Raw genomic sequence first — 23449 nt, 5'->3', positions numbered from 1 at the left:
AAGAGAACGGACAACCATCGTCTGTTTCTTTTCTCCAAAATAACCGGACAATCATTGTCGGTCCACAATTCAAATAGAAAACCACCGCTGAAGTTAGGCTCTTCCCAAATTGACGTGGAAAGTGACTTAGGAACAACTTGAGAAGGATAGTAAGACCTAGTCTTATAAAGTAGTTACTCCTCGTTGACGCTGGAAAGTTAATTTTACCGGGCTGTCGTCACTTACAATGGATGGATAACAATTCTAATAATGAGTTCAAGTTATTCATCTTAAGATAGACGACTGTGGAAGCATCCCATTATCTTTAGTTTATTTGGATGCACATCCCGAAATGACTTTATAATTTTTAGAAATTAAAAAGCAAGAAATTAGTTTGAATGTAAAATTTCAGAATGACTTTTACAAGCAGAAAAATGAACGTTTTTGCTTCCAACTTCTTCTTTGGGAGAAACAGAAGCATTTATGGTATCAAAACCGTAAGAACCGTGGGTGTTTCGAATCTTTGGATTGCATTCTGAGAATTTTTTCTTGGAAAAAAAAAAGTGCAAGTTAGGTGTAGCAATACAAATCGACTTTTTTGCTTATAACTTCGACTTCTTTTGCTTGTTTGAATTCGCGTCGAGGCAGAATTCCCGTCAATGTGGCTTAGTCGAATTGAACCCTAAAACATTCGGTGTAGAAATCTCAACTATTGCCTACCACCTCCACATCTCTGATTCCAGGTATTCGATTGTTCTTCTGTACTAACTTCAGTCATTTCCATAGGTTGTCTTCCTCGATTCAAATTCCAATTTTAGGGTCCGTCATTCAATACGGTGATATTATCTACGGTTAGGGTTTTGTAGTAGGCCTATATGATTAAGCTCAACTCAATCTGATTTTATGTTTGAAATTGATTTCTACGTTTTAATCAATTTTGTGTTCTAGGTATTGTCTGATTCCAGTATTTGTTGTTTGAAATTGATTTCTCATGATAATGATTAAGATAGAAAACCCAAATTTCCAAATTTTGTTGATATATGTGCTGCTTAGGCCAAAAACGAAGTTCAAAAATAGGAAATGGATGTTGATTTTATGTGCCGCTGTCATCACAAGGCTAATCGAGCGACAACCATTAACAGTAGCATGAGTTATGAAATGGAGGTTGATTTGGTAGATGTACTTCTTCAACTTCAAGAGGAGTTGTACTCTTGAATTTCCAATGGCAACCGATAATCTAAAGGCCGTCATTTTGGTTAGTATGTGTACAAGCTAGACTAAATTAGTTACTCAATTATATTTGCAGTGTCGTAGTAAGATAAGACCTTAGCGCGTAATTTTCATTTACATCCAAAGTACTTCTGTGCATTGAGCGTTGGCATGTGTACTAATAGATTTTCTTTTTAACTGAAGCACTTAAGCTTACTAAGGGGGTGGAATTCTGAAGAACCGACAGAATATATACCCGGCCCAACACAATTGTAGAAAAGAAGTTCAATTTGCGTCTGCATCCGGAGAGTATTATTGACTGTTGTTCTTGATGTCGGAAAACCATCGTTTCCAACATTTCGTGAGAGCTTTCTAGGAAAGAAGATTGGGAGAGCAGCTCCTTCTGCAGAACCAAGTTCAGCACTGTAAGTATTAGCAGCAATTGTAGTTAGCAAAGATAGAAGGAATTTATTGCATAATCTTTATGCTCAGTCCCCCATTTTGAGAACTAATTCCATTGTAAATTTACCCATCTCGGCTATCACTTTCTGTTTTTTTAACATGAGTAACTAGAGGTGGCGGGGAGTGGTAGAGATGGACTAAGAGTTATGGGTTTTACCAAAACTAGGATGAGTGGAAAAGAATTAAGAAATGTATCATTTGGCACAAGAGAGTGAAAAAAAAAAAGGAAAATAAGATACTGGTTGGGTAACATGGTACCCCAAAATTTAACATTAAATTAATTATTAAGTAAATATTCAGTATGACTAATGTGGTTGCTCTTATAGGTTATGGCAAATGCAGACATTCCTGAATAACAACAAGATACGGTCGTGCTCACTGCTCAACGAATTGGACTTTGTAGGACAGAGCACATGGTAAATATGGCATTTTTGTCTAGTTAATTCAATACATTCATAAAAACACTGCTTTTGTAACCTTTTTAATTCTCTATGTTCTTTTGTGGTGTAATAATCCGTTGCTTCTGATCATAGGTTGAAGGTTGTTAGACAAATTATAATGGTGGGAATGTTGGAACATAGAAAAGTGGCATCGGGCTTGCTTTTGCCCTACCAACGATTTGACTTTGAAAGAATCTTCCATGCATTGGATGGTATTCTCACGACCACTAAGCTTCCATAAAAGCTATTAACTGGTGGTTTACTTTTAGATGATGAACAACGTCATATCTACATGATGGTCATTTCTAACTTTAATTTAAGGGTGTGTAGGTCTTACTGTGACAATCCGATTGTTAGACCCAGCGCTCCATGGATTTCTCCCTAAAGGAGATAGATGTCGACACTGGTGTGACCCACGATAAAGCTATCTCAAGCCTACGCGTGGTTTACGTGATGAATTTGCAACCAACATTTGGGATATGGATGACATAAACCTGTTAACCACTATTGATGCTGTTGGAGGCCTACCAGTGAGTTCTTACTTTAGTCTATGTAAAATGTAAACCATATAACCATGTTTTTGAATGTTAACAGTACTGGCCTAAGTCTTGATGTTTCTTTTTCTGATCAATTGCTTAAGTCTTAATCTTTCTATCTTACTGTTTCAAGCCAAACCCACGAGTCCGCGTAAAGGGAACCTTATTAGCTGTAGCTGCAAGTGATAATACAGTAAAATTATTGGCGACGACAGATGGACTTTGTTTGATGCACACATTTGGAAATTGTTCTTTTGATACGTCACGAGTTGCATCTGAGACTTTAACCAAGGTTAGTTTGATGGCTACAAGCTTCGGCATCCTCTTAAGTACAAAATCTATGTTAGGACAGTATTTCTGTCTTTGTTTGTTGTTCTGTTTTATGATGATTACTAGATGTTACTACTTGGAATTTATTTAAGTTGTTTGGGATGCATGTAAAATGTAATATTAGGTGCAATTTTCTTTTGATACATCACATGGAAGTGTAGAATATTGATTTCTATGGTAATAATTTTCTTAAAGAGCTCCTGGTTCTTTTGAAAACCAATTGTAACTTTACCTTAAGTAAATTTCGGTGGTTAAAGCACCGATAGATGGAAGAAGATTACCTTCTCTTTTATAGTAAAACCTGGGAGACAAATTACTAAAAGTTATTGGCAATTAGTCTCAGTGATATACTGTTGAGTGCTTCACTGAGACTAATTGCCAATAACTTTTAGTAATTTGTCTCCATAATAAACTGTTTGTTTTCTTTTTCTTGCGTTCATTTGAATTATGGATCTTAGTCATTTCTGTAGGTATATTCAGTAAACTGTTTATCAGGAATACGCTTGGTCAATATTCTCCTACAGTTTGGCATATAACCTGTCTCCATGATATGCTGTTGATGTTTGTTATTGGTTCTTTAATTGTACGTGTTTGTCTTGTCTTCTCTTTGTTTGTTTTTTTTTATTGTGTTTGTAATTGTGATTCACCGACTCAAATGTGCACTTGATTATAGGTTCAAGTCTTTGTAATACCACAATCGAATCATCGAAGACCATGCGTCAAAAGACGATACAGGTCGCCAGCTATCACCCTAAAAGAAATGGAGGAAGCAACCAACAAGTTCAGACAGAGCGGACAATTAAGTTGTCCAAGATGGGATGACTATGCTGCCACATTAGGCAAAAGACGTTACAAATGATCTGTTACAAATGAAAAAGGCAAAGTTAAAACAGAACATAGCCTAGGAGCTTCATTCCAGTCTGTCTGTGTACATGGCAGGCAGGAATTTCATGGCTACTGTTGGAATGCATTCCAACTCTTGAGGTTGACATTGCCGTATAAGTTGTTTGATGTATCTTAATCTTTTTTTTATTTTGTTTTGTATATCAGCTAATCAATATAAGTATTGAATGTTGTAAAAAACCACCCACCATATTCTTTTTTAGGTCACATTTAATTAGAAGAAGTTTATCACGCCTGGTCGAGGCTGGCCGGCGCCCTTAGGTGAAGTGGCGGAGAAGATAGGGTATGTATGGACCCTGCTATTTTGGATTTAATGAGCAAGATATGTAGAAGATAAGTATTTAGGTGGAGGCAGGCCCGTACTCATAAATGCATGACACACTAATGATAGGTCAGTCACATTTGACTAAAATGAGCAGCGGTGCCATTATTGATTGAAAAGAAGAAAAGCAAAAAAAAAAAAAAAAAAAAAGTCGTTATTCCAACGGTTACCATCTAACTAATTTAATTAACACTTTGGAGTTGAAGGTGTTTCGTTTTCATCCTCTTGGATTGAAAGGTTGCAAACATGATCCAGGACTGCCACTAGCTGCGTAAAAAAGCTTGAAGACTTCTGCGGGTGTTGTAATGAGATTTTTCTGAATTTCAAGTTGTTCTTTTGGAACTGGAAGATATTTTTAGCATGGCGAATGTAGGAGGAGCCTTAGGTGGTGGTGGAGGAGAAAATTTAGCAAGAGCAATGAGTAGAAGATCATCATTAGGAGGAAGTAAAAAAAGTTGGGCATCGTCAAGTGTAAGAGAAGTTTTTACTACAGCACCAAATTCTGACGGATTTCATAGTAGTACAAGGCGTGTAGAAGATGAAGAAGAATTGGTATGGGCAGCAATTGAAAGGTTACCGACTTATGATAGAGTTAGAAAATCAGTTATTTCTCAGGTTACGGGGAGCGGAAGAAGGCGGCATAATGAAGTTGATGTTGCGAAGTTGGGGTTGCAAGACAAGAAACAGTTGATGGATAGTATACTTAAAGTTGTTGAAGAAGATAATGAAAAGTTTCTTCACAGACTTAGATATCGTATCGACAGGTTTGTTCCTGAATTTTCTCATTTTTGTATCATGAAATTGTGCTTGTTCGATTCTTGATGATTATGCTGGGTTTGTGAAAGACAGGGTTGGAATTCAAATTCCTAAAATTGAAGTTCGGTTTGAGAATTTGTCAGTAGAGGGGGATGCATTTGTTGCAAGCAGAGCACTCCCGACTTTGTTCAATGCTTCGCTGAACGCCATTGAAGTAATCTTTTCCTTGAGATCTCAGTTTGTATAATTGCAATACTAGGGAATTTTCTTGTGACAATCAAATAAAACGGTTCTTTTCCGGTTGTCTACCATAACTTATTATTCTCCCACTTATTGTTGATAGACCATTCTTGGTTTTGTTCGATGTTCACCGTCTAAGAAAAGAGTTAACAAGATACTTCGTGAATTGAGTGGAGTAGTAAAACCTTCAAGGTATGCAACCAATCAATAGAACATGGTCTCTCTATTTCTAGGATAATTTGTGTATGCCTTTATGATAAAATTGCAAATTCCTCCTGTGCAATACGTGCATTTCAATATCCTCCACTTTGATGTTCCAGGTTGACATTGCTACTTGGACCTCCAGCATCAGGGAAAACAACATTTTTGCAAGCACTTGCAGGGGAGCTTGATAGAAGTTTACGGGTCTCTCTATGTATTCCCAACTCTTTCTACTTATGTATGTACGAACTGTGTTGTTTCATGCATGTCTAATGTTGTCATGTTTGTGCATTCAACAGGAAACTGGAAAAATTACTTATTGCGGCCACGAATTCTCAGAATTCATCCCTCAGAGAACCTCTGCATTCATTAGCCAGCATGATCTTCACTATGCACAGATGACAGTCAGGGAAACGTTGGATTTTTCCGGACGCTGCTTAGGAGTTGGAACCAGATATGACATGTTGACAGAGTTGTCAAGACGAGAAAAGCAGGAAGGAATAAAGCCAGATCCTGAGATCGACACATACATGAAAGCGACAGCCGTAGAAGGACAAGACAGCAGTTTCATTACAGATTATGCTCTTAAGGTTCGTTAGTTCAAACGGTGACCTCTACTTCTCTCCGTCTTTAAGAAAGTTCCGGCCAATGCAACTTCATTTGTTTTACGACAGATACTTGGGTTGGATATTTGTGCTGACATTATGGTGGGAGGTGCAATGCAAAGGGGTATCTCTGGAGGTCAGAAGAAGCGTGTGACAACCGGTATGTGTTTATTCACAATAAAAATGCTTAGGAAATTGCTTATCCTGGACTTACTACCTATAATGGTTTTCGGGCGCTCTCTGAATTCAGGAGAGATGTTGGTTGGTCCAGCAAAAGCTCTTTTCATGGATGAAATATCAACCGGGCTAGACAGTTCGACTACGTTTCAGATTATTAAGTTCATGAGACAAATGGTTCATGTCATGGACATGACTATGGTCATATCTCTTTTGCAACCGGATCCTGAAACATTTGGGCTCTTTGATGATATTATTCTACTTTCCGAGGGTGAGATTGTTTACCAAGGTCCCCGCGAAGATGTTCTTGAATTCTTCGAATGCATGGGATTCACATGCCCTGAAAGGAAAGGCGTTGCTGACTTTCTGCAAGAGGTAACTTCAAAGAAAGACCAAGAACAGTATTGGTGCAATAGAGAAGAAACTTACAGATACATCTCAGTATCGGAATTTGCGCAGTGCTTTAAAAATTTCCACATTGGACAACAACTTTCAGCGGAACTCAAAATTCCATATGACAAATTTAGAGCCCATCCTGCTGCATTAGTGGATTCAAAGTATGGCATCTCCAACAAGGAACTCTTTAAGGCATGCTTCTCGAGGGAATGGTTGTTGATGAAACGCAACTCTTTCTTATATGTTTTTAAAATCAGCCAGATAACATTTATGTCAATTATTACGTTTACGGTGTTCTTTAGAACAGAAATGAAAGTGGGTACAATAGAAGGTGGAGGAAAGTTTCTTGGAGCATTATTTTTCAGCCTGATTCAAGTTATGTTCAATGGGGTAGTGGAGCTCAGTACGACTGTCTTTGCACTGCCTGTGTTCTATAAGCAGAGAGATTTGCTGTTCTTCCCTGCATGGGCTTATGCTTTACCAATTTGGATCCTCAGGATTCCAATCTCTTTGATGGAGTCAGGTTTATGGATCATTCTTACTTATTACACGATTGGGTTTGCTCCTGCAGCCAGTAGGTAAGTGCAATTGCCATTTTATTATAGTAGTATTCATGCAGTTCAATGGCAATAGGGCATTTCACACTTGTTTATTTGGCCAAATGCTCAACTACTGCAGGTTTTTCCGACAGTTCTTGGCATTTTTTGGTGTGCATCAGATGGCTTTAGCTCTTTTTCGCTTCATAGCAGCACTTGGAAGAACAGTGGCTGTTGCGGACACTCTGGGCACCTTATCAATCTTATTTGTTTTTGTACTTGGAGGATATATTGTTGCCAAAGGTTTGTTGGAATCCGATTTTATATTCAATTGTTGTAGTAGGTTGTGGTATGTACCTAACAGACAAAAATTTGTTTCGGTGTTGCAGATGATCTTCCCTCATGGATGAGTTGGGCAGTCTATGCTTCTCCTATGATGTATGGTCAAAATGCCATTACCATAAACGAATTCCTTGATGAAAGATGGGACAAGGTATGAATTCATGCGTAGCACAAAAGCGCTATGCCTCTTGCGGAATAGATGTCCCCATACTAACATGCATGTTTTTTCTTACTCTGATACAGCCTCTACCTATTGTTGATTCCCTCACTGGTCAATCCACAGTTGGAAAGGCCCTTCTCAAATCCAGAGGCTTGTTTCTGACTAACAATTGGTTTTGGATTTGTATTGGTGCACTCTTTGCATTTTCGGTTTTCTTCAACTTTCTTTTCATTCTTGCACTAACCTATTTAAGCCGTAAGCACTTCATCCTTGACTTACATTGGTGTTATGTTTATGTAATTGAAAAAACAATAACATTAGTAATTTAGTATCAACTATTCATTCCCGAAAATTGATTTCCAGCTTCTGGCGACTCTAAGGCTTTGAATACGCATGAGGATGACGATGATAAGAAGAAACCAAAGGATGTCACATTGCAAGATATTACGGGTTCAACTGGTTCAGAAAAAAGAAGAGGAATGGTGCTACCTTTTCAGCCCCTTTCACTTGCATTCAACCATGTCAATTATTATGTCGATATGCCTGCTGTAAGTCAGTTGTTAACCCAGGCCTCTAGTCAAAGAATCTTAGATGGCATGTGTAGTTCCAAAAGTTTGCATGTCTCATTGTGTGCTTATTGTTATCCAGGAAGTGAAGAGCCAAGGAATTGACGAAACCCGTCTCCAGTTGTTAAGAGATGTTAGTGGGGCTTTCAGACCTGGTATACTGACAGCATTAGTTGGTCTTAGTGGAGCTGGAAAAACTACCTTGATGGATGTTCTGGCAGGAAGGAAAACCGGAGGGTACATTGAAGGAACAATAAACATATCCGGGTACCCGAAGAACCAAGCAACATTTGCTCGAGTTAGTGGTTACTGCGAACAGAATGATATCCATTCACCGCATGTTACAGTTTATGAATCTTTATTGTACTCAGCCTGGCTTCGTCTATCTGCTGATGTAAAGAAAGAAACACGAAAGGTATGCATGCACATTGCGGTGAATCCCATTTCTGTAACTTAGAATGTACTGACTGTATTCTTTTCTCCTCGTGTTTCAGATGTTTGTTGATGAGGTTATGGATTTGGTTGAGCTTCATCCATTGAGCAATTCTCTGGTTGGTATGCCTGGAGTAGATGGTCTTTCAACTGAACAGAGAAAGAGACTCACCATAGCCGTAGAATTGGTTGCCAATCCATCAATCATTTTCATGGATGAGCCAACGTCAGGTCTTGATGCAAGGGCTGCTGCAATTGTCATGCGCACAGTGAGAAACACAGTAGATACAGGGAGAACTGTTGTCTGCACAATCCATCAACCTAGTATTGACATTTTCGAAGCTTTTGACGAGGTCTGAATTAAGACATTCTATAATTTCTCCTGGAGTTAGCTGTTATAATGCCCCTTCTGAGTTGACATGGTTGTGCTTGCAGCTTTTATTGATGAAGATAGGTGGGCAAGTCATTTATGCTGGATCACTCGGCACTCGTTCACACAAGCTTGTAGAATATTTTGAAGTGAGTCCCGCTTTTTACATTTTTTGCCACCCACAGTTGATAACTAGAAAATGTTTACGGTACTTAACACGTAACATTTTGCAGGCGATCCAAGGAGTTCCAAAAATTACGGATGGATACAATCCTGCTACATGGATGCTCGAAGTTAGTTCTGCTTCTATGGAAGCTCAGCTTGATGTAGATTTTGCAGAAATTTATGCCAATTCCAGCCTTTATAAGTAAGTGGGATGGAATACATTTTTTTTTCCAATGTAGAAATATCGTGTTATACGTATTGAATCGTTATGTTTATGCGCTCCAGGGAAAATCAAGAACTCATCAAACGGCTAAGCACTCCTGCGCCAGGTTCCCAAGACCTTCACTTCCCGACGGAGTATTCTCAGGACTATATCACTCAATGCAAAGTGTGCTTCTGGAAACAACATTGGTCATATTGGAGGAACCCAAAATATAATGCAAGCCGATTGCTCACAACATTGGTGAATGGTGTTCTGTTTGGTATCATCTTTTGGCGCAAAGGAGACAAAACGTGAGTGTTCAGGCGGTTACTAGGACAAGTTTGCTTGTTAGCGAAGAGTCTAATTCTTATCTGGAGCTTAATTCGTTCTACTTTATATATTGCAGGTCCAAACAACAAGATCTGCAAAATCTTCTTGGAGCTATGTATGCTGCTTGTCTATTCATTGGTGCGGGTAACGCAAATAGTGTTCAGTCTATTGTGTCAGTTGAGAGAACAGTTTTCTATCGTGAAAGAGCTGCGGGGATGTACGCACCATTGCCCTACGCATTTGCACAGGTAAGATAACAGTTTTCAAGCGTTTTTTTATCCTTTCTGTCTGGTGAACTTGACGCTTCAACTGTAAGGGAACTAATTTTGAGCATCTTCTATTGCAGGTGGCTATTGAAGTGATCTATGTTTTCATCCAAAGCTTCATTTACTGTCTTTTGCTCTTCGCAATGATTGGATTTCCGTTCACGGCAGTCAAGTTCTTTTACTTCTTATACTTCATGTTCATGTGCTTCATCTACTTCACAATGTATGGCATGATGTGCGTAGTCATGACTCCCGCTCCTGAGATTGCTGCTGTTGCTATGTCCTTTTTCTTAGGTTTCTGGAATCTGTTCTCCGGTTTCCTGGTTCCAGTGACGGTAAGTGATTTCACGAATCCTTTGTATATTACATACTAACATAATTTGTCAACACTACTTCAATCAGAATCTGGTATTTGGTATTTGCAGCAAATTCCAATATGGTGGAGGTGGTACTACTGGGCGTCACCTCTATCTTGGACTCTCTACGGTCTAGTGACATCTCAGGTCGGCGACAGGACCAACGAGTTGCAGATTCCAGGGATGTTAGTCAATCCAACAGTGCAAAGTTACTTGAAGGATAATCTGGGTTTTGAATATGACTTCCTTAAATGGGTTGTCTTGGCTCACATCGGCTTCGTCCTCGCCTTCTTCTTTGTTTTCGCTTATGGAATCAAGTACCTCAACTTCCAGAGAAGATAACCAAATTCTATATCAAGTTATTAAGTTGACAGGATTTTGATTTGTAAATTATTTTTTCTGATTTTGCAACTGAAATGCTAGCTATTGTAAATCTTCATCACACTAAACAAATTCAGGTCCATAATGCAGTAGCAGAAGAAATGAGAATCAAAAGTAATGCCAGGTAAAACAAATCCAACACGAAACGAATTTATGGAAAAGAACAGAAGATGAGACACGCTAAGCCAAGAAAACCAAGGAATTCTAATTGTTTAAAACATCACAAAATTATGATTAATACAATCAGGTGCTCACACTACTAGTTTCAGAAATGGAACCTCGTCGCAGTTCATGCAACACACTCGTTGGTGAAGATGAATTAGTAATAGACGAGGAACGTAATGCCTCAGCAAGTGGTCCTCCTCCCATGGAACTCATTTGATGTGTTCCCCAACCACCACCCCAATTCATTTGACGCCGTTCAGCTCCTCCGCCGTTCATTTCTCTGCTTTGATCACGTTCGTCAACATTACCGGTGGAAAGTTTTAAGCTGAAATCCGATGACGGGTTGTTCCCTGGAGTTGAAATTGAAAGACAGGTTGTCGAAGTTGCTGGACTTGAATTGTTTCCAAGGCCGCCATTAGATTTCTGGTTCGATCTCGGCCAGTCGTCGAAGAAATGTCTGAGAACTTGGCCATCAGGTTTTGCTTCCCCGGACATGTTATTGTCATGGTTTCCTACTCTGTTCTCTGAGGATCTACAGAGAAAATGATGTCAATGAACATTGCACAACTCACCACACAGAGTTCTAAAATCAATTAACAAGCTAAGATAAGTGCTAATCCAAGGCCGAAACTCCTCTACATTTAATTGATCCAATAAACAAATTAAAACAAGATATATTCTTGAAAATCGGTGTCTAAAATTAGGCATCGAAAGTTTTTAGTACCTCTGATTAAGGTGAAGAAGCTCAATAGAAGGCGAACCGGAAAGACTAAAATTAGAACCACCAGACATCATTGAAGCCGGTGAAGAAGCAATAGTAGCATTTGCAATCCTTAAGCCACCGCCACCGCCACCATTACCAACACCTGCAGCGGGTGTGGGAATTTCCACAGGCTTTCTTGAACGGTTTCGGCCTCGATGAACATGTCTCTCACAATATTTCTGACCGGGTACCACATCTCTAGAACACCTCCATTTCTTCCCATCAGTTCTCCTACATCTCCCTGGTTCTGGGTCCATTGACCCTCTTCCCCAATACCCTGATTGCATCACTAAAAAAAAATCAAAACACCATTAGTACTACTTTAAATAATAGAAATGAACCCTGAAATGAAACAAAATCAAGAAAACCCCTTACTTGCAGCAGGTTGGTAATGCTGGTAAAGTTGTTGATGAGGATAATGACAACATGATGGAGCATTAATAAAGCTAGTCTTAATGGAATGAAGCAACTCAGATGGAATCACAGCACCAGCTAACATATACTTGAAAATCAACGCTTGTAGTTCTAGTTCTTGCCATTGTGATATACTAAACAACCCACCTCCCAATCCTGTTCAACAAAAAAAAATAAAAAACATTTTTCAGAAAAGATTCAAATCTTGCCAGAAGAAACAGAAGAACAAAAGAGAGAACTTACTAGGAAATCTGTTGTAAGGAGATGCAACAGCAGTAGTAGTTAATGAATCAGGAAATGCTGACAAACTACTGATCTTAACTGCTGATGGTTCAGGTACAAACAATGGAAGAGCAGTTTCAGTATGATCAGAATCAACTCCTATTCTTGGTATCTTTGCTGCAGAACCCTGTTCTAACTGACGTTGTTGGTTTCTCCATTGATTCAGATGATCATATTCCATTTCTGAATGTAAAAACAAATTCAAGTTTTCACACTTAAAGATATTTCTTTCCTTCTTAAAAAGTTTCTCTTGGTTTGGTGAGTGAAGTCAGATTACTATCAGAGATATTTAAGCTCTCAACAATAAAAGTTCTTAAATACACTTTTTATCTGAATGGAGTTTTCAGATAAGTGTGAGTGAGTGTGTTTTTTCTTTTTCAAATCTGTTGTCTGACTGACATGAGTCAGATAAGGGTGTGTGTGTGTCTAAAAGAAGTAAAGATGAGAGAGTCAGAAGGTGGTGGTGGGCGGTGGTGCTGGTGTCTATTGACAATGAAAGCCTGCTAAGTTTGTTTTTGGCCATTGGAGAAGCCTCGGTTTCTGAGCTTTGTTTAATAATCCAACCAGACTCTCAAGAAGACAAGACAGACTCCCACAGTCTGACTTGAGTCAGGTAGCTGATGTCATTATCTCTCTTAATTAAAAAAACAATTGTTCTGCCACGTGTTGGACTCATACATTGACTGTGGGACCCGCACTCCTCTACTCATCCTTCAGTTTCATTTCTGATGAATCAACGGTCCAGATTGAATCAGGACCAAAAGTGTGGGACCCGGTAATAGGTTTGCAGAATGATTGATTTGATTGATATTTGGGAGACATGGAAATGAGTCTTCATGGAGTAACCAAATTGTGTTGGTCTTTTATAGGTAATGTGGGTTTTAAACCGTGGGATCAAAAGTTGGAAAATGGACGGTTGAGATATGTAGACCTACTACCCCACTTTAGTGATTTGATTATTCATTCAGGGGCAAAGTATTTTATCTTCACTGTTTGGTTTTCTGTTTGTCTCTATATTTTTTGTAGGTCGGTTATACCCTTGGTTCTGTTGGGTATTCACATAAGGAACCTTTTGTTTTTTTGGTTTTTACTTTTTCTACTTGCAGCAATTTCTATGTACCTTATTGTACTATTAATTTTATATGCAAAAATCGAGATATTCCATAAAATTAAATTAAATTAAATTATCTCTTCATAGATATTTTACAGGTTAAAAAAAGAAGACATAAATTACCTCACAGTACAGGTACTTTTGGGACATTCCAAGTCACTCCCTATGAATCTAGGTTTGAAGTTCTAGTGTGTCATGTTTTTCGGTCATTGGGTTAGTTATTTTCAACTTGATGGGTTGTAAGAAGGTGGTGAAAAAACTGCCAAAACAACTCAACATAGAAATTACTTTGATGAACGGGGGATCTAGTGATGTTTTTACAAAACATAGACATTGGACCCAAATATAACAAAGCTGCTAATTAGAGTCCCATATTACTGGGAGGATACCAAGTAGCATATAGACAAAGAATTTTTCAGTTTATCTTATCTTACAGTATATTTTTGTACAGTCCCGATAAATTTCGTTCATTGGTAGTATTTCTGAAAAACAAAAATCCTAAACCTCTACGAGGGAATTTCTTGTCGGTTTTGATTTCTGTAATTGATTTCTGCTTCTAATATGCAATCTCAAGTTGGTTGGTGATGGAAAAGAAGGTGTGAGGGGTAAAAAGGTAAATATTCAAAGAGGTAATAAAACAAAGGGTGGAGTAAAAATAGAATAGAGGGACAAAAAAGACAGACATCTGAGGGTAAATCATAAATGTCAGATATTGGGGAACGGGACCTATGTTTTGTTAACGGAAGGAGGGGGAGGTTGAGACCTTTGAGAGGGGTGGTGGTGGTAGCATCTATCTGCTCTATCCTAGTGGTGGTGGTGGGTCTAGCTATTCCTCTCTTACCTCTCCCACATGACTGAACAACCCAACAACTAAGGCAACATCTTTTGTTGTTATCATAATGTAAATGACCTCTCGCTTCGAGGCTACTGCTCCCCCTCCACTTCTCTCTTCTATCATCAAATCCCAACACAGGAGTTGAAAATAAAATTATTGTACTTCACCCAACAGCTACGGGGTTGAATTCAAGTCGCTTCCCTTGTGAATTTCATTTATTGCTAAAACTACAAATAGTAGTATTAGAATGATATCAACGACTCAATGTCCCGACATGATCGTCCCAAAGGTTCGTCAGAAGTCTTTCTCATATTTGTTGTCGGTAGTCCGATCGGTCAGATAATTTATTTATTTATTTTCTTTCTTAGAGGTAACTCTGATTCATTGTTGATTAGTGATCAGTGGAGTCCCATTGCAATTTCTCTCGTGTTATTAACAAAACCTAAGACCCACACTTGTGATTATATTAAGATTATTAACGAAATGGACACAAAATTCAAAACGCCCGAAAATAATAATAGTAATACTTGAGAATGTAAGATTACAGTAGCAAAATTAATAGGGACTCGGAATGAATTAAGATAATAGTGGTTGGTAAGAGTCTCGAGTTTTGGGGTTCATGACAGAGGATTTTGTGAAGTTGTGTACATGACAAACTTGGGTTTATCCAAGACAACAAGTACTGGTTTCTCTAGGTCTTTTGCTGTTCAATGCTCTTTTCTTCTTCTCCCTAATCCCAATCTCTAATCTTTTCATTATGCCTCTGCTGCAACCTCCTCTTTTTCTGAGTTTGAGTCAAAAGGGACGACTCCGTTTCAACTCAGTCCCGAGCCAGGTGGTCCGAAGGAATTCAGGACTCCCCGTTGAGGAAGGTTGTCAACTCGGTTACGCATGGGTGACTAATGACTATGCACTGTACGTGTAACCTAGACACATTTGTTTCTTCCACGTCTGTGTGATGCAATTGATATTTTTGTTTGTTATCCGGATTTTGGAGGTGAAAGAAGCTGCTTTCCGTTATGGAGGAGGAGGAAACAGCCAAGGAGCAGGAATTGAATGAAACAAGACAGTCTGACACAAAAATTAAAGTATGAGTCAGTCATATCCCTCCCCCTCCACCACCACCTACTGGTGGTCAGAAGAGACAGCTCCTCTCTTACTCACGTGGGTCCAACGCTTTTTACCCTTGCACGCGGGAATAGAGACACCACTAAAAAATCAAAAACCAAAAGTGATAAATATTTTTACCGTCCGTATTGCACGTGACACCACGTGATTAAACAAAATTGTACCCTTACAGCTACGGTCTACCCGTATACGTATAAAAAGTGGTCAAAGCCTCCGAAATCAAAAGCAAATTTAGGAGAACAGATTTTAATTCGTGAAACGTACCGGTAATGATAAGGAGTTACTGATTAGAAATTCGTGATTATTTTGTTTTATATGAATTGACTGACTGATTACTTGTATTCTACCAGGAAAATGAACTAATTGCAAAGATGAATTGATATATAGAAAAAAAAAAAACAAAAAAAATGTAATTTCTCTGCTACAAATTTAGCCAGTGTGAAAGAAGGAAGCTTGGTAGTCTTGTAACTTTCGCACGATGGCTAGTAGACTCTGCGCTGCACAGACTCTTACGCAAAGATGGAAAGTGGAAGAAACATTATTCTCAAGTTGCACACACACTTATACATACATATCCAGTAAGGCCCAAAAAAGTTCTGAACGTGACAAAAGAGATGAAAAGCATGAAAGCAAACACTCTGCTTTTGACTCAGATCCAAACGAGCATTAAAATTCAGTTACAAGTAACCAGAAACAAACAACAACGGGCAGAAGAATTACAGATGATTTCAACAAACGAGCTGTAATTCAAACAAGGGAAAGCTATAAAACGCCAAGTTAACCATACATTCAAAGGGGGTTCGGCTACGGTTAGGTAATAATGCATCAGTTCTTTTGGTGGTCCTTATATCGACTTTAGAGTACGAAAAGCCGAAAGAATAGACTCGAGAGGGGAATTTTGAAAACAACAACTCAAAGTGAACATTATTCAGCTTTCAGTAATAGAAAAGATAGGTTCAAACCCAACAGTTTCCAAGGAGAAAGTGTTGAAACTCAAACATTAGTGTCCAACAATCTAATCAGTACTATGTTGTTGTCTGGTGATCCCCCACATACACAACTTGCCCTGAAAATAAACAGCACCAACTACATTGCTAGAGATAAATTTCATAGATTTATGATTGGTTACAATATCCCCATACGGAAAAGCTCTCTTTCTCTGTTATTGCATAACAAAAAAATCAGAAATGCATAACAATGATGTCATGGACCAGGTGGTTGTATTATTCTGCTATACGTATCTGTTTCTCAAAAAAAAAAAACACTTTGAGCTGCGCATAGCAGAGATTAACTGGTATATAAAATACCCAAAATAAGACCACAGAAGAGTAAGCAAGTGTTTCACTTCTTCATACGATCAATCAAAAAGGGAATCCCTGGCCTTAAAAGATGCTGTTGTTTCATGTTTGTGTAGTTTAACGTGGAAGAGAGTTACGAGTAGTCAGCAAAAAACATACCTACCTTCTTAATCAGTTTCGAGAGGAGCACCTGCAATGGCCTGGATATCTTTCTTGCTCTTCACAATACACTTCGATTTTGACCCAAAATCCAGCTTATCCAAGTCTTCTGCAGTTCCCATGTACCCATATAGGACATCGTGACCCACATTCTTTGCTAGCTCACCATGTGCTTCCTCACTTTTCTCTCCACTTTTGGAATTGATTCGCAAGAAATCCTCCCTCCCGCGCTTCTTATCTGCATAATAGTTGTGAAGCCTCTGTGCTTCTTGCAATCCAGAAAAAGTGGAATTGAAAATCACTACCATAATGCTTTGATTTGCTGGCTTCCCACGACAAACCTTGGTTTTCCCATCACCATACCCCATATCTACAATTTAAAGAGAGAACAAATGGGCTTACAATACTGAACCCCAAAAGATGAAAATTAGTTGCTGACAATGGCATTAGCAGCACCAAGTAAAATACAGACCTTTGAGTATGCCCTCCATTTCTTCAATTTTTATGACCTTTCTTTCATCTGGATTCTCGTTCAATATAGAGGAGTTGTGGATGATGACTTGCGGAGGCCACAAAACGAGATCTTCCTTCAGAGATAATGCTTGGGCTTCAGGTAAGACCTGCAGGGACCACCTACCATCAGGTACCTCGGAACTCTTCCACCCCATCAGGACGCAAAGGGCTTTGTGAAGACCCAAGTGGTCTGCTCTTAATCCAACCTTGAGAGACGTGAAGGCATGTCTGACTAAGCTCTGTGTGTCCGGAAACTCTTTTGAGAGGCTGAAACCACAAAGGCGGGTCAAAAGAGCGTCAAGAGGAGTAAAGGAGATAAAACACATAGCATAGTAATAAACTACTGACAATAGACCCTGTGTGCACTATGCGAACTTTTAGGAACAGAAAGGGACAAAACTACGACTCCATCAGAAACTATAAAGTAGGGATATCCTCGGATGCAACAGCTTCTCACAGAGAAGCCTGGTTAAAAAACACAAGTGTTTTAAAATGAGATCCTGCAAGACATCCCATCAGCTAAATGCTGACAGTCACGCAATAGAATATTCCTGAAGGCCTTCTTACAGGCTCTATGCCATCACCAGTCACCTACAGGCTACCACAAGTGGCTCCAAGAACGAGGACTTCCAAACTGGAGACGGCAATAAGGGAAGCGGATAAAAAGGGTACTTCTCTGGTGAATAGTAACTCCTCCAATGACTACCGTCTGTCCCAAAATCATATGCAATACCATGACAACTTCGAGTTTGCATCGCCGCAAAATCCACAAACAAATCTCCCAAGCCATAAACCAAATCCTACCTGAATGCCACCTCAGCACCAAAAAGAATCGCAGGATATCCTAAAGAGCTACTTGATTAAGATCCATTTTACGATAGCAGTAAATCAAAAAGGATCTTCATTCGTTCAAAACACTTCTCAATTCTCAGACTTACCTTGTGATGTCAATTTTCGAACAGAGAAGAGAGACATTATTTAATATATTCAGTCCGCGTCATTCACATCATATGTGCACTCAGCCTTAAAAATGAGTGGTGGTACTAATACCTCATAATCGTCTCATGATCTCATCTCCAAATATTTATCCAATTCAAGTATTCAAGCAATGTCTACTTTCGAAAAACCCACAAGATAAGACCCTTGAATATATGCAAGAATACTACTTAGCTCAGTCGGTACTCACTTTGAGCATCATGAGTACGATTAAGTAACTTCTGGGATCAAAATATAGGGAGTATCAAGTGCTCCCTTTCAGAAACAAATCATGAAATAAGAGACACACCTGCCACATACGCTGCATAACACACGACATTTCCCTTGCTCCAAGTATCGCTTTCGCTGAGATGGGTTCTCATTCAGCTGTTTAGAAAATCGAAGGAAAGCTCTTTGTACCAAAAGCTTAAACTCCTCGGAATCTTCAGGGACGTCAGACTTCAGAGTAAATGCATCTTCCACTGCATCACCATTGCTTGCACCCGGACTATCAAACGGATTATTTAGGGCTCTTCTTCTAGATTTTAGCCCTTTATGTGAGTCCATTCTTTCATCCAGATGATGTGAATTGAAAGGACCAGATCTCAATCGTTTTTTAATGCTTACATGGCCACTAGTTCGCGGCTGGGCATGGTCTGAGAAGCGATCAGAGGAAGACGCTCCAATGGTGGTCAGTCTTTTGAATGGCTTTCCACCTTTTCTATATTGGTGGCGATCAAAGTTCAATCTTTCAGACAAGGATAAGCGACCCGGATTAGCACCATCTCCTCGTATATCACTGCTGGTGGGCTCCTGTATCCGCCTAGATATAATCCTACCACTTGATAATGTACTGCCAGGGTAACGCCGACTCATCTCCTCCTCCATGATGTAATCCCTTTGGAGCATCCGCTCAGATGAGTCATAGTTATCTACCTCTTCAACTCTCAATCTTCGTCGGGGGCTCAAATTAATATCATGCATATCCGACTCAAATTCTGGTGGTGCTTTCTCTATTAATCTTTCTCTGTAAGAGCGTGAGATTGCCTCTCTTTCGAAAGCATAATCTTGTTCCAGACTTGTGACTTTACGGCCGGCAGATATTCTTGTTCCAATCTCAGGATGGCTACTTCCGGAACCTACAAAGTCCCTATCTTGCATTGGTACTAATGGCGCCCTCTTGATACTGTTGTAGTCTGAGACAGGCTCACCACGTGCAGTATAATGATCCAACAAGTCACTTTCTCTCGTACTTCTGCTGGATCTTCCAAAGTCGAGATCAATGTAACTTGGCCTTGACAACTCTCTATTGTGATAATCTCTTTGAATTGTTGGTGGCATCTCTCTATAGAACTCATCAACTTGATCAAGATCCATGTAACTTGGCTTTAACAACTCTCTATTACGATAATCTCCTTGAGTTGCTGATGGCATCTTTCTATACAACTCATCGCCCGAGTATCCTGAGTCAATAATCTTTCTTCTTCCTAGTTCAGGGTGGTAATAATCCTGATGCTCATGCCTGAGAGGACTACGCACACCCCGCTGGTAGTATGCTGAATCTTTTTCGTCTCTTGTGGGGTCAGAATGCGATGCAGAAATGTTCGCATCACGCCCTAAAGAGTCCACAAAATTTCCAACGCCCTTGCCATATCCTTCTACAGGAAGACGGGAACCTACGCCATCTTCTTTCCCGGAGCTTAATGATGAAGTACCGAAGGTCTTGGATTGAGAAACTGGTACCACAGGATAAGCAGCATCCCTTGAATATAACACAGGTTTCAGTTCTTCATCATAAGATTCCCTTGTATGTACCCTACTTGGATGCATTTGCACACTGTAGTGTTGCTCATCGTATACGGGTTTGGCTTCACCAAAAGTTTCTCTCATTGGCATCTTCATCGAATGTATTTGATCTCTGTACCGAAGTTCTTCATCCTTGTGAAGACCAACATTTGTCATTCCAGACGATGATGGCAGAAAGTCTCTATTTTTACTGCCTTCTGGAGGCAGTGCAAAGAATGTCCGAACAGTCCCATCCTCAAAGTACATAGGTTTTGGAACTAACATACTCTTCCCCCCATCAAATGACGAAGAACCAATCCCCCGATATTCCTTTTCATGCCGAAATCTTTGCATAGAATTCTCAGATTCACCCACTTGCTTTAAACTACGATTCACCTCATCATTAACATGCCTGTATTCCATCGACAAACCCCCTCTTCGTGAAACTTTCTCATCCAACTCCGAACGATTCCATGGCTGCTGCTGCTGGCGCACGCTTCCCCTCGCACCAACAATCATATCATCTTCTTTATCCCCATCAAAACGCCTCATATAACCACCTCTATGGATATTATTCTGAGGAGGTGGAGAATTGCTTCGACCACCCCGAAAAACAATTCTCCCAGATTCAGGAGGAGTACTCAATCTCCTCACAGGACGCCTCGGCAGTGGACTTCGATCATTAAACCTATCTTCAGAACTCAATCTCTTCACCTCACGCCTCGCCAGTGGACTTCGATCATTATATCGAGGTTCACCTTCATCATCAGCAACACCGCGACGAGTATGATAGTGATCTGGTCTTCTACTATCATTATTATCCCTTCTCCTGCCTAATAGAGATCTATCCCTATATGTCATCTTTCTGGATCGCATTTCTAATAACTCTAAATTACTCTAACACTAATGATAATAACTTAAGTTTTTTTGATACACTAAATTCACAGTAAACCCTAACTATAATAAGAAGGGCAAATTCACAGATTTGATTTTTATTACAAGATCAAATCTAAGGAAAATTAAAACCACAGATTACAAATTATAATAAATGGGGTAACATCTGACTTTTTCTGACCTTTTCGATTGAAATTTCAGAATCCATCTTCAAGTCTTCTTCTTCGTCTGTTCTTCTTCCAAATTTAGTGTCTCTTCGATTGTAGATAGATTCTTTAAGAAACCCTAGATTTTAAAATCATTGGTGATGGTGGCGCCTAATAGAAATTGGGAAAAGTGGGGTCCGATAAGATTTGTTATTTCAGGAGGTGGTCATTGGAGGAGTGCCATACTCATCTATATTTGTCATACTGCCTTAGTTTTATGGACCAAGCTCACATCGGCTCAAAAAGGTTCCTAGTTACTACGGTGATTTGGGAAATGATGCCACCAGCCCAACTAATTTAGATAATTAGTACTCTGTTCGATTCTGGAAAAGAGATGCTATATCTTTTTAACCTAAAAATATGTCAAACTGGAAAAATGGTATGTCCGTTTTCTAAAAACAGAGAGAATACATACATTGAATTTCGATCAACAAGGGTAAGTCAGTGGGGTCGATAAATACTGAGACGAGCAGGTAAATTAGGGATCAACAAGGATAAGTCAGTGGGGTCGATAAATACTGAGACGAGCAGGTAAATTAGGAAACTGGATGGGAAAGCGTTTAAATCTGAGAATTTGCACATCTTGACAGATCTTGAGACGAGCGGTAGAAACTAAGTCGGTCGGCCAAGGCTAGGCTGACGATAGGCTCAAGTTGAGACGATCTACCTATACTAGGCCGGCAATAGCTAGTTCATTCAACTACTGTAAATTATTCGTGTATAAATTTAACTCTTTTCACTTCCAAAATCACACCTTCACCTTGGTGTTTTCTTATTTCACTTTTATTATTTTCTAATCTCACTCTAATCATGAAAAATATCTCTTAGAGTTTTCTGGTCCTATGTGTATTCAAGAAGGGGATTCTACTATTTGTAAGATCTTATGTTTTTCAATCAAGAAAAGTTATCCATAATGATATTTAAAATCGTGTCAAATCGACGTTATCAACATTTTTGGCGTAGTTTTATTGCAATGTTCGCGGAAAAAAACGGGGAACCCAAGAATGTGTGATGCTCAAGGATTGTCGAATCATTTTCACATAATTAATAAGGAAGTCACACAATTTGTGACTGAATAAACCTTCCAAGCTGCTATTGATTCTCGCAAGAATCGGTGCACTTGATTCCCTACAGGCTTAGGATTTTTTCATAGTCCTTCGTGAAGACTAGCGCTACCCTGCCTCCAACAAGGCCTTTGGTAATTTTTTTATATGATTTAAGATCAATGAGACATAAATCAAATTTCCGGATTTAGATGATCTAAATCTAAAAGACTATGGTTTATTCTTTTCAAAAGTTATAAAGATACATAATTAGATGTATTGAAAAGAATATAATCTAGAACTAAATCTAATACAAATTCTCGTGGAAAACTTATAAACATAATTTCAACATGATAAATGTCATACTCACTTATGTTTGAATATTTCTATCGAATGTGGATTTGATTAGTTCTTGAATGGCATTATATTATTGGAGAAAGACTTTAAGTAGAATATGAAAGAAATACAATACAGATCAAATGCAAATACAGGTTACGAAACTATCCTTCTTGGAAGATAGATGAATATGTGTTTCACGGACCCCAAGTGAAGTCTTTCAAAGTCATATCTTAGATCAGGAAGATCCTTAAATGTTTTGAGGACAAACTTTGTAACAAGGTACACATGCGTGTAGGGATTGTGTTTTCAGTATGGCTGATGTCTCAAATTTATAGTAATTGATCAAAGCTAGGTTGCTTAAAATGTGAGCAACAAATTTTTTGCAACCCAAGATATTAGTCGTTTCCCAGGATACAATTTTTTTTTGTTTCTTCAGTTAAAAATAAACTGGAATTGAGTGACTATTCATAGTTTAAAGTAAAGTCAATATTTAGCTCAAGTAAATTCTATGAAAAAAATTACTACCAAAGATAACTTCAAACTACCAACGGAAATGAACCAGACTTTCCAAACAAAGGAACTAGTTAACTAATGAAAATTCATAAGTGTATATGGTGAAATTTAAATGAAGGTAAAAGTGTCATTTCAAGGCCAAAGGAAAAATGGTAATTCCATAACTTGGGAATGAGTCATCATTTTGAGCCAATAGTTGTCTTCAAAGTTCATCAAAAACTAGATTGGGAGAGAATCATAATTTGGACGTGAAAAGGGAACTCTAAAGACAAGTTCGATATTCATTACTAAAAGATAAGCTCATACCCATAAGGCAAAATTACTTAACTATCACGAGAGAGACCCATCCTTTGGTTTTCAAGGC

General features: G+C 38.9%; 3 protein-coding genes across 3 annotated transcripts; 1 reads left to right on the top strand and 2 right to left on the bottom strand.

Moving 5' to 3' along the window:
* The first annotated feature begins 264 nt into the window (after nt 1-264).
* LOC113337512 (pleiotropic drug resistance protein 2-like) lies at nt 265-10744 on the top strand. The gene is made up of 25 exons (XM_026583182.1): nt 265-722; nt 1393-1613; nt 1977-2066; nt 2184-2302; nt 2421-2620; nt 2760-2918; nt 3630-4945; nt 5031-5151; nt 5281-5369; nt 5498-5582; nt 5678-5968; nt 6053-6143; nt 6234-7134; nt 7235-7395; nt 7482-7585; nt 7678-7849; nt 7958-8142; nt 8243-8575; nt 8655-8945; nt 9028-9111; nt 9196-9329; nt 9413-9640; nt 9736-9907; nt 10006-10260; nt 10351-10744. Exons 7-25 carry the CDS (start codon nt 4542-4544, stop codon nt 10621-10623), a joined length of 4374 nt encoding a protein of 1457 aa, XP_026438967.1. The 5' UTR covers nt 265-722; nt 1393-1613; nt 1977-2066; nt 2184-2302; nt 2421-2620; nt 2760-2918; nt 3630-4541; the 3' UTR covers nt 10624-10744.
* Nucleotides 10745-10787: 43 nt separating this feature from the next.
* LOC113337514 (growth-regulating factor 3-like) lies at nt 10788-12554 on the bottom strand. The gene is made up of 4 exons (XM_026583184.1): nt 12248-12554; nt 11966-12160; nt 11552-11879; nt 10788-11359 (listed from the first exon to the last, which is right to left on the bottom strand). Exons 1-4 carry the CDS (start codon nt 12465-12467, stop codon nt 10906-10908), a joined length of 1197 nt encoding a protein of 398 aa, XP_026438969.1. The 5' UTR covers nt 12468-12554; the 3' UTR covers nt 10788-10905.
* A 3873-nt stretch (nt 12555-16427) lies between these two features.
* LOC113337513 lies at nt 16428-21156 on the bottom strand. Its single transcript, XM_026583183.1, has 3 exons — nt 18616-21156; nt 17290-17597; nt 16428-17187 (listed from the first exon to the last, which is right to left on the bottom strand). The coding sequence occupies exons 1-3, from the start codon at nt 20964-20966 to the stop codon at nt 16826-16828; spliced, it is 3021 nt and encodes a 1006-aa protein (XP_026438968.1). The 5' UTR covers nt 20967-21156; the 3' UTR covers nt 16428-16825.
* Between the last annotated feature and the right edge of the window lie 2293 nt (nt 21157-23449).

This window comes from Papaver somniferum, unplaced genomic scaffold (genome assembly GCF_003573695.1).
Source record: "Papaver somniferum cultivar HN1 unplaced genomic scaffold, ASM357369v1 unplaced-scaffold_160, whole genome shotgun sequence".
In the NCBI taxonomy this organism is placed as follows: domain Eukaryota; kingdom Viridiplantae; phylum Streptophyta; class Magnoliopsida; order Ranunculales; family Papaveraceae; genus Papaver; species Papaver somniferum.
Note: the sequence above shows the minus strand (reverse complement) of the source record. Positions and strands in the feature narration are given on the sequence as shown.